Source organism: Zalophus californianus, chromosome 7 (assembly GCF_009762305.2).
Source record: "Zalophus californianus isolate mZalCal1 chromosome 7, mZalCal1.pri.v2, whole genome shotgun sequence".
In the NCBI taxonomy this organism is placed as follows: domain Eukaryota; kingdom Metazoa; phylum Chordata; class Mammalia; order Carnivora; family Otariidae; genus Zalophus; species Zalophus californianus.
The window spans coordinates 45522130-45533525 of NC_045601.1; the positions used below are offsets into that span (position 1 = coordinate 45522130).

The 11396-nt window shown below is 39.7% G+C and overlaps 1 protein-coding gene across 2 annotated transcripts; it reads left to right on the forward strand.

The window, feature by feature from the left end:
• The first annotated feature begins 320 nt into the window (after positions 1–320).
• FAM162B (family with sequence similarity 162 member B) lies at positions 321–9535 on the forward strand. 2 transcript variants are annotated; one of them, XM_027602827.1, is made up of 4 exons: positions 321–732; positions 872–983; positions 4446–4554; positions 7914–9535. In XM_027602827.1, the coding sequence occupies exons 1-4, from the start codon at positions 552–554 to the stop codon at positions 8010–8012; spliced, it is 501 nt and encodes a 166-aa protein (XP_027458628.1). In that variant the 5' UTR covers positions 321–551; the 3' UTR covers positions 8013–9535. The 2 variants fall into 2 exon arrangements, with proteins under 2 accessions (XP_027458628.1, XP_027458629.1); XM_027602828.1 differs by having other exon boundaries at positions 875–983.
• Positions 9536–11396: the final 1861 nt, after the last annotated feature.

Sequence of the window (11396 nt, forward strand, 5' to 3'; positions counted from 1 at the left end):
TGAGGTTGTTTTGCCTAGGAAAGAGAAAAAGTATGGGAGTGGAGGGCAGGATGAGGAGCCAACTTCAAAATCTCTCTTCATGGGGGAATTCAGAGTTTGTTGCATGTCCTCACACTTACTTGGAAAACATCTGGCGTGTCTTGCCCTTGAAGGACTGTTGGTTCTTTCTGGAGGAGAGGGTTTAGATTTACTCTCTTGACACCAAACAGTGGAACCAAAGGGTGAAGGCCTAATGGAAACGCGCTTCTACTAGACACAAAGAAATGCGTTTAAAGGGAGCTGCAGTCTCAGGAGGTGGTGAATCTGCTCCGAGAGTTTTCCAGCAGAGACAGGTCTCCCCCTGGGCCCCGCCCGCCAATGAATCGGCCCCCAGGGTCGTGGCACCCGGGTCCAGGGTCTCAGGCCGGGGGCGGGGACCGGGAGCGAGCGTGCACGTGCCCGAGGCTCCAGCTGCGCGTCCCGGGCTCCCCTGGGAGCGCCGCGGGGCGGAGCGGGCCGGGGACGGCGGCAGAGCTCCGCCGGTGGTTGGAAGCGCGGGAACAGGGCGCAGCATGTTCGCGGCTGTCGGGGGCTTCGGGGGCCTCCGGCGCATCCGCCTGGGGCGCATCTTACGCTGGGCCCCGGGAGCGCACGGAGAAGCCGCGCTCCGGCCCATCGCGCCTCTGAGCCCTCGGGGTCTGTCCCGCTACTGCAGCGGCCGGGCGGCCAGCGGCTCTGAGCACCAAGGTCCAGGTGAGGCCGGGCTGGGAACGACCTGAGAGGGAGGGGGTGCGGAGCGGCGGGCGAGGAGCCGGGGCTGGGGTGAGGGAAGGAGTAGAAGTGTGAGTGCGCTCTGAGCCACTGTGCCGTCGGTCAGTCGGTTCCTCCGCAGCAGGAAAGGTCCACCGGGTCCCCGCCGAATACAAGCCTTCGCAATTCGATAAGAAAATCCTGCTGTGGACCGGGCGTTTCAAAGCGATGGAGGACATCCCGCCTCGGATCCCGTAAGTGTGGCCTGTGCGGTGGCCAGGTTTCGTGCGCGTGGGGGGTGCGCGGTCGATGCACGTCCCGACCGCCGCGCGCCCTGGAAAGAAGGCGGCCGCAGCGCTTCACAGCACCTACCACCTTAAGGAATGTACCTCCCCAGCCTCCCCCTAGTGCGGTTCAACGTCAAATGCCTTGACTGAACACTGGGCACCTAAGCTTACAAGGAGATTGGTGAAGTTGAGCGAAACCCCAGAAGTTCAGTGGGCACTTCCACCATCGCCCAGATACCAGCCCCAGGGAGCTCAGAGCCGCAAGGCAGAGGAGCGCTCAGGCCACACGGAAGGCATGGTCCGCGCGTGCACCTCGGGTGCCTGCGGGCTCCCCAGAGAGGGAGAGGGGCTCTGCCCGGGGAGCAGCTCCCTGCTCCACCCAACGAAGGCTCGTGGCTCCTGGGAGGACTAAAGAGCCTCTGGGAGGAAGCCGCACCCACGCGACCTCCTATTCTGGGGCGGGAGAAGCCTGGTGTACCTGATTCTGCAGCCCACCGAGTGCCGGGTTTACTCGGGCTAGGACCCTCGGAGCGTCAGCGTCGCTGGCCTCTTCACCATCCCAAAACCGAGATAGAGACTCGCTTAAATGATAAAACTCAAGCTGACAACTTCACCCCAAGGGTAAATTTAACCTGTAAAAACCATCTTTCTACAATTTCAGTTTATGCAAGCCCAAAATACTTCCCAGCATTTTTTACAAGGGAGTGGATTAAAAAAAAGGGAATGAAGGAAACTAACAATAAAACCAATCTACTACTTTTTAAGCTGATCTTTAAAAAAAAATGAGACTAGAACTAATATCAAATAAGGATTTCAGATGTCATGTACATAATTTTTATACAATGTAATCAATGCCTAGTAGAATGAATAACGGAAACTAGGCCTACATCTTGTTCTGCACATATTACCTACACTTTTTAAAATTAAAATTTAAAGTTACACTTGTTTACATTGAAGTATATTTGACACACAATGTTACATTAGTTTCAGCTGTACTTGTCTACACTTTTATTACTTTGTAATTTACTAGTTACCAAAAGCATATCAAATAAATGGAAAAAAACATGTGATGGGAAATGTTCGGTCAATAATGAATTCTCAAACATTTTATCTCTTTCTTGGATCAAATTATTTAATGAGGAAAGGACATGGAATTTGAAATAACACAGAATTTGAAATCTGTATTCAGCATTTATTCAACCACAGAGACACTTTTTAATATTATAAAACAAATATTGTTTTCTTTGAGATCTGTAGACTCTGAACTACAGACTTAGCCCAAAGCAGAAATTATCCTCAGAAAAGCTAAAATACCATCCCTAATTTTTTGGAATTTTGAGTTTTAGTGCTATAACAGAGTAATCAATACTTCAGTAATAAATAAAAATAAATAAACTGATAACTAAAAAAAAAGAAGGTAAAGAACCTGCAGTATTGTAAATTAATGCTTGTCAAGAGACAGTAGGCCCAATATTGCATTAATATAGCTCTATGTGTGAAGAGACCCATTTTATAGAAATAATTTAATTTCCCCAGGATCGCAGTCAAAAGAAATGTTATAAACAGGAGAATTTAACTTCAAATAAGATGTCTAAGAAAGGAATTATAGTTTGGCATTGGAAATATTAAAGTATTTGAATATTTTTCATTGTGTTGTTTTCTATAATTGTTTATGTTTTTATTATTTATTTGAGAGAGAGCAAAGAGGGGGGAGGGTCAGAGGGATAAGCAGACTCCCCGCTGAGCAGGGAGTCCAATGTGGGACTTGATTCCGGGACTCCAGGATCATGACCTGAACCAAAGGCAGTTGCTTAACCAACTGAGCCACCCAGCCACCCTGTTTTCTATAATTTTTTAAAGTATTGCTGTTGAAGAGGGATATGCCTCCCAAACTAAGTTTTAGACTTAACAATGTGAACAGCTTTCACTTAGTATGCTCTTAATGGACATGTAATTAACAAGTGACCTATAATCTTTGTATCATACACTAATGATATTTAATAATAATGCTTTCTCTTGTTTTTTCAGCACAAACCTAATTTGGTATAGCAGATCAAAGCCAGATGGATGGGTAAAAAAGATCATATCTTCTAGGCACCATCTGGAACAAAAGTCAGCAACAAGTATAATCTAATAAAGTCTTCATATTCACCTGTTTGCAACTAACATCTTAAAACGTACATTAACCTGTCTCAAATTTAAGGAAAACAGGCTAGATATTGGCTTGCTGTGCTCTTTAAACTGGTGGAAAAGTTAAAGAAAAAGTTTTTCATTTTTAAAAGAAATTGTAAGTTGTTTTTCTGAAATTTTTTTTCAATGTAACTACATTCTATTTAAACTTGACATTAGATAAGAAAGAATACTGCTGCATACATTCTCAAGAATCATTCTTTAATCATGTGTATCTATAAACTACCACTTCGTATTACTGCAAATTGTTAAAGTTTATTTCAGTATAAAAGGCCTAGAGACATGATTAGGTTTGTAACCCTGCTTTGTTAAGTAGCATTGCTAAAATCTTAAACAACTTGCTTGTAACTTTATATTAATAAATAAGTCTCCCCAGTATTCAAGGAAGTATATAAAATTTCAGAATAAGAAGAAAACGAAGGTGACTTTGTCTTTTTCTTCGACAAATCATTGTAATTTTGATCACTTATCTTGAAAACCTCATGCAAAAGCCACAAAGGAAACACCTTTTCTCTAATAGTGGTCCCCACAGAATGGGGATAGGATGAGAGGGGGCAAGAAGGGATCGGGAGCCCAGTGAGAAAACAAAATGAGGAAAACGAATTTTAAAAAACAACGTGTTTAAAACTAAAAAGGAGGGGTGGCTGGGTAGCTCAGTCAGTTAAGGGCCCAACTCTTGGTTTCAGCTCAGGTCATGATCTCAGGGTCATGAGATAGAGCCCTCCTCGGGCTCCAGGCTCAGCGCATTGTCCGCTTGAGATTCTCTCTCACTCTCCCTCTGCCCCTCTCTCCCACCACCATGCTCTCTCACTCTCTCAAAATAAATAAATAAAATCTTAAAAAAAAAAACTAAACTAAAAATGAAGCCCACTTAATAACAGAAGGGCCTGAACACGAGTCATAGACATATATAGACTTAAATTTTTACCTTTACCCTGATCTGTGACAAAAAAAATGATGGAGAGTCAGGCCATAATTTCTAGTAGTTATACTTTGAGCAGTTAGAAACTAAATATACTACACTGTAGTTTCATGGTGACTAACATTAATTAAGACCTAAATATACCTGTTAATTTGAAATTGGTAACACAATGGACTAGCCTCTGGATGTCTTCCGCATCTGCAGTTGGCATTCAGGGAAATTTGGGGAATATTTACATAACAAATGATTGTCTATCATGTCAGTGAGAAAAAAGCAGATTGCTTCAATTAATTAACAGAATACACATCTTGGTTTAGGCCAGAAATGATAGATGCTGCAAGAAACAAGGCTCGGGTGAAAGCTTGTTACATAATGATTGGACTCACCATTATCGCCTGTTTTGCAGTGATAGCATCTGCCAAAAAGGTGAGTATCTCTTTAAAATAAAGCTGGAATGGTGAACTTTAAGAAACATTATGACCTTTGTTCTCAATTTGGGAATTATTGCTGTGTTTTCAGTGTAAGCACAATTTCAACTTAGACACCTTGGGCCACCCATAAATATCTATCCTCCTGGAAACAATTTCTTTCATGAAAATTTGAGTCCACAAATGTAAACTACATGGGCAGACAGGAGGAACAAAAGTTTGTTTCCATTTATAAGATGAAAACAAAAACAGGACAGTTCATAGCCTGGTTAAAATCTGCACAAGAAGTTTGTTGTGTGAAAGTTACCCAGACTAGATTGTTCCCCAAGTCATGAACTCAATCAGAGCTGTCGTATAGAATCACGAAATCATCAGAAATGGCAAACATTGGAAGCGATCAAGGCCAGCTTGTTTGTCTATATCCTGTATGTGAGCCCTTTCCTTGTCATCTCCAGTACATGGTTTCTAGAGACAAATTAAGAGCTGATTACTCTAATTGTGTTTTTTGCTTCCCCAAATCCTTTCATCTGCTGATCAATTTTTACCATGAAGAGCAGCCCCACAAATATTGGGAGACATCTAACACATCCCCACGAGTCTTCTCTGATCCAGTCTTAATTTCCCTATCCCTTACAACTTCCCTCTATTTTGAGCTCTCCTCTGAACACACTGCAGTTTATGAGTGTCCCTCTTCATTGTGGCATTTGCAACTGAACCTGTCAGAGCACCACTGTAACTTACTTGTTCGTGAACTGCATCCTAGAAGCGCAGCCAGAGTTGGAACTAGTTTTGGCAGCCGCATCACACAGAAGAGTTTGCTTGGGTCCGTACTTCTTCACTCTCTGGGCGTGTGTAGCCAATTACCATTCTCCATCTTGTATTTGAGTATTTGAGCCCACGCATTCACATAGGGACCGAGGCTGTAAGCTTACTGATGTCATGTACGTATCCATTCATTTCTATTAGCGTGGCAGAGAACGTGTGCTTTGAAATGATTCTCATCAAAGGAGAAATTTCTTAAATATTTCTTAAATATTCAAACATAGAAATAAAGAAATTTGGTCATCTCTTGTTTATAACCTACTGTAGATAAAATGACTGTCCACCAAGGTGATGATTCTCTAGCTCCTAAATGACAGACTAGAGCCTGATATTGTCTGGACCCTCCTTGTTTTATATCTTCTCTTTGTTCATTATGCTCCATCCACACTAGTTCTATTTTTTTTTTTGCTTTAAAATATTTTATTGGAATCCTTTTGATAAAAACAAGTATTTATGTTAAAGAAGTCTAATTGGTCTAAAAATACTTAAGCATCTCAAAATTTCTGGGCAATTTCTTTCCTCCAGTAAGTTGACAGCTGCTCACACAGGGTAATAAAGGAAAGCTAGCTGGAAGCTCCTAGGATATGCCCAACACCAGATAGGAGATATCCTCTGTGTTAACAAAACCCGTAGTAGCCAGGGAGAAAGGACGCAGCTCTTCACTTCTCATCACAGCCTGTAGGTTCAAGTGGTAGGAGCCATTATGTAGGCATCACAGACATCTCTCCACAGCATTTCTCCCAGAGGGCGAATTCCAAACTTCAGCCCTTTAGCTACCTAGGCTTCCTTCTTTCCCCTGGCCTTGCCATAGGTGGCTTATTCTCACTCCAGTCAGAGACCTTCCCTGACCACCCCCTCTAAAATGGCCTTGCCCAAGTGCTATTTTATCATCTTCCCAGCTGCTCACGAGTAAGGCATTATACATCAGCAAATCCTCGACTCCACTTTAAAATATACCTACCATTGGACCACTCCTCACCATCTCTCCTGATATCACCCTGGTCTGACATAACCAACATCTGTTGCCTAATGGATTGCAATATCTTCTAGTGGGTCTCACAGTCTCCCTCTTGCTTCTGTCCAATTCTTTTGTTTTAAATAATCAACGCATATACTTTAACTGAGACTGTGATAAACGGAGGTGGAGAAAAGGTTAGCAATTTGAGGTATATTTGGGGAGGTAGAAAGGGTAGAACTTTGAAGTAAATTTGATGTGGGAAGAGGAAAGAAAATGGAAAAAAGAAACCAAAAAGCCTGGGTTTTTTACTTCAGTAACTAGGTGGATGGTACCACCATTTGTGGAGATGTGTAAAGCTGGGGAGAGAACTGGTAGGCACGACAGGCAAAATACACTCAGTCCCATACTGTGGATATATTAAGTGTGAGGGGCAGATTAGGCATTCAACAGTATCTATTAATTTTTTTTATTCTGCTAAGGACTGTGTACACTCTTCAGTCTAAGGACCTATATTCAGCTTCCCTCACTTCTGAAAAGTCTAAGCTGTCGTAACTTCAAATAGGGCCCCTTCACCCATTCTGTCTATTCTTTCCACCTACTATGCATGTGTGCTGGAACTTCTAATTAGATTCTCCATGTCCCTTAACTTTTTTTCTATTTTTGGTATCTATATCTCTGTACTGCACTTAGATCATGCCCTCAGACCTATTTTCTAGCTAGAGGTTTTTTTTTTTTTTTAAGATTTTATTTATTTGAGAGACAGAGAGCACAAGAAGGGTGAGGGGCAGAGGGAGAAGCCGACTCCCCAGAGTGGGGAAATGCATGTGGGGCTCAATCCTGCGACTCCAGGATCATGACCTGGGCGGAAGGTGGACACTTAACTGACTGAGCCACCCAGGCATCCCTCTAGCTAGAGTTTTTACATCCCATTTATGATGCTGATCATCTTATCTTTTCAGAGGTGATTCCTGCCCCCCCACCCCAGATAAATGCCTAGTTTCCTTGCCAGTTCCTTGGGCTGGTAAGAGGAATTCTAGTCATTTCAGTGGAGTACCTGATACTTCCAACCCCAGATCCAAACTCTGGACTCACCTTTTGGGGGTAGAGATTAAACTCCCAGCTCACAGCTGTTAAAACCAATATTTTCCCCTAATGCCCCCTGCCTGAAACCATTCCTTCCCATTCTGGCCTCAGTTCTTCTTATTACCCACCAATTCTTGCCTTTTGAGTTCTTTCCATTTCAGATACCTGAGGATTCCCCTTTCTTGATTTTGAACATAACCATTTGAAAATATTTTTATTTTTTTAATCCAAAAAATATGTCTTTGTGAGCCAAGAGAGCCAGGGCAGATTTCTGATGTCAGTTGTCCTATTGACTAGAAGTCTCACAACTTACATAATTTTTTTTCTATACCAAAGGATCATTTTTCTTGGATACTATTTGTGACAGATGTTTTAAGTTACTTTTCTCCTTTTCACAGAGTATCTCCTGTGTATGTCTATCTGAAACACAAATCCTTTCCAGAGAGTCACAACACTTTGCTTTGTTTTTTGTTTTTTATTTTTTTATTTTTAAGGCTGCAGAACGACATGAATCCTTAACGAGTTGGAACCTGGCAAAGAAAGCTAAGTGGCGTGAAGAAGCTGCATTGGCTGCACAGGCTAAGGCCAAATGAAATTCTAAGTGACACAGTGTTAATCAGAGGATCATTATTATTATCAAAAACAATAAAAGATAGGTAAAGTAGAATATTTAACAAAATAATTGCCATGGTTTTATTTGGTAAAGAGAAGCAGAGTCTTTTTATTTTTACTTTTTAGTAAAATCTTACTGAAGTGGAACTGTATTCAGAAAAGTGCACGGAAGTGTATATAGCTTGATACATATTTACATAGTGAACACACCTGCATAACCACCTCCCAGGTCAAGATGCGGAACACCAGTAACATCTCAGAAATCTTTCTGCCTTCTGTCATTCATTACCCTCCAAGGTAATCATTGCTGTGTTTTGTCACCATAGGTTAGTTTTGCTTGTTTTTTAACTTTATGTAAATAGAATTACACAATATGCACTTGTGAGGATGGATTCTTATACTCAAAATTATGTTGTGAGATCCATCCACAAATTTTGTGTAGCATGAGTTTGTTCATTTTTATTTTGTTATAGTATTCCATTGTATGAATATGAGTCAGTTTATCTGGGTATTTGTTCCAGTTTTTGGCCAAGACAGATAATTATAAAATGAGCACTCTGTGTATGTCATTCACTAAGCATTCTTTAAAATCTAAACTAATTTTCAACCAAAGTACCACTATATTTGGGTAGGACTCTTACATTGATTGAGAGGAATGTAAAACTATCAACTTCAGATTTTGTTAAGTTAAATATATTTGTTAAGCTTCCTAGGGTAACAGGAAAATATGAACTCTCAAACAAGTAGAGATTTAAAAAAAAAAATAGATGACTGACTTTAGTCAAAAGGCAAAAAAGGGGGAAGGGAAAGAAAAAGAGAATAGAAAAAAGAGAAACAGGACAAAATAACATGGTCAAAATGAATCCAGATATACGGGTAGTCAAAATAAAGGGCACTACAAAACAACAGAATACTGTATAGACTGTTAGGAGAGCTAAGATTTATAGAATAAAAAATGGGAATTTTGTCAATGGAGAAATGAAACCAAATGGACACCTAGCTTCAATACATTAACTTTGCTAAAGCTAGTTGATTCATCAATGGAGAATTAAACCAGACTATCAGTCGGGTATTTTATCTCTTAAGGCAGAATTGTCTTATGGCCAATTAGTTAGGCTTTAAAAAGATTTGAAGGGAAAATGCTTATGGCAAAGATGTTTACAGAAAAATTACCTATAACAGAGATCGGGAGCAGGACTTCTGTTGTTAGTCCTCTTTTGTTTGAGTCACATCATTTTATTAACCAATCTGTTCCCTGTCACCTATTTTAACAGTAAATCCCTAGACCAAAGGTTTTGTGCTCTTTCATTCTATAAACTGACTGCTTTTTTGGATGATGGCCATTCTCTAGTGCACTGTACAGAAGATTTCACCATGAAAAGTTGTGATTGAACCTTCAATCTTATCACACTTTCATCTTGGCATTATAGGGCTGCTATGTCTTCAGCTCTCAGCAGCAAAATCCATTGTTCCCACCGTAACAACTAAAAAAGAAAACATTTTACCAAAAACTAATGATGTAATATATGGTGATTAACATAACAATAAAAAAATTTAAAAAAAAAAAAGAAAAAAGAAAACATTTTCAGTTAGGTTTCAACTGGTTGTGTTTTATTTAAATTCAGTCATCACATAAGCTGAAAATAAAATTTGTAATAACTATTATTCTGTTTTTTAACGCATAAATATACAAATTCTCACTTGAATTTGAAAAATGTTATACTAATTCTAAATTTGTATGCACAAAGTAACGTAGCATCTAAATACATAAAAAACAGTCAGAACTACAAGGAAAAAATGGACAAGCCCACCATTATTTTGGGAAATTAACACATCTCTCTTAGAAACTGACAAATTCCACTGACTAGTAAATATATAAAAGATGTGAATCAATTAATAATACACATTCTTTTTTAGCATGCATGGAACTTTCACTAAAACAGCACATACTAAACCATAAAGCACATTTCATCAACTTTTGAACTTCGTGCAGTCATATCACAACTTAGACATTAATAGGATGATGTTTTTATTCACTTATTTATTGTCATAAGGTTTTTAAAGTGTGATTTTCCAAATGACTCATAGGTCAAAGAGTAAATCATAATAGAAATTTAAAAATGCTTAGAACTGAATATTAAGAAAAAGCTATATATCAAAACTTGTGGAATGTACCTGAAGTGGTAATTCAAAGTAAATTGTTAGCCTCAATATGCTTTTCTTAGAAAAGAAAGGTTTATAACAAATGTATTAAACATCCCTAGAAATTCAAAAAAGAAATATAGAACAAATCCAAAGGGAATAAAGGATTGGAAATTACAAAATTAAGAGCAGGAACTAACGAAGTAAATAAAAACATAGAATATAGAGGGTTGATATAACTGAATTTGGCAGAGTCTTCAAGTTAAAGATAAAAAGTATAAAAAGCAGTTTAGAAATGATAAAAGGGATGAAAGCCAAGGTACAACAGAGATTTTAAAAAGAACATTATGAATTGGTATGCCATCTTCTGCTCTGGCCAAAATGGAGTAATAGGGATAAGATATACTCTCTTGCCTGAAACAACTAAAAATTGGGACAAAAACATGAAACAACAATTTCCAGACATTGGGCATCTAGCAATGAAGGGCACTGATGTGTGAAATAGAGAAAATAAGTTAGTTGGGCCTGGTAATTGCTCCACTTTACTGCCTAAAGAGTTTCAAGACTACATGGCATAGACGGGAAACCTGGGTAGAAACTAGAAGTCTCTCAGAGTTGAGGAAAAGAGTCAGGAGGCCAGGGAAGATAAGACAATTAGATTTCACAGGATAGGGAACCAAAGTGAGAGAGCTGAACAGAGAGCTCTAGAGATCTGCAGCTGAGTGTTGATGACCACAAGTGACCACTACACATGGTCATGTAAAGAACCACGTGAAAGAACAAGGTGAAACAATTTTTGGAGCTCACACATGGCCAAGAATAGTTTGAGTTCCACCAGCCAAATTAGAAACTCTCATGTTTGACAGAGAAGCAGAGTACTTAGAATGGTATTACCTCAGTAGTAAAATAAAGGCTGTTCTGTGCCTGCCTTACAAAGTTTAAAAGCAAAAAAAAAAAAAAAGTTTAAAAGCAAGACTGTAAAGTATCAAATTGTCTTCAAGTAACTTCATTGTGTCCCATAACAAAGCTTAAGAATAGATGTAGGAAACCCAATATCTAATAGCCAACAAAGTCACATTCACAATGCCTGGTATCCAATAAAAAATTACCAGACATGAAAAGAATATAGCAAAATGGAAAATACAAACCATAATGAAGAAAAAGAATAAAAAGAAACAGACCAGATGATAGAATCAGCAGATAAGGACAACATAACAGCTATA

Bases quoted from the DNA above. Each gene is read 5' to 3' on its own strand.
- FAM162B (XM_027602827.1), top strand. From the start codon at position 552: ATGTTCGCGGCTGTCGGGGGCTTCGGGGGCCTCCGGCGCATCCGCCTG. The intron at 733-871 runs GTGAGGCCGGGC...GTTCCTCCGCAG, and splicing joins CTCTGAGCACCAAGGTCCAG to CAGGAAAGGTCCACCGGGTC. The intron at 4,555-7,913 runs GTGAGTATCTCT...TTTATTTTTAAG, and splicing joins TGATAGCATCTGCCAAAAAG to GCTGCAGAACGACATGAATC.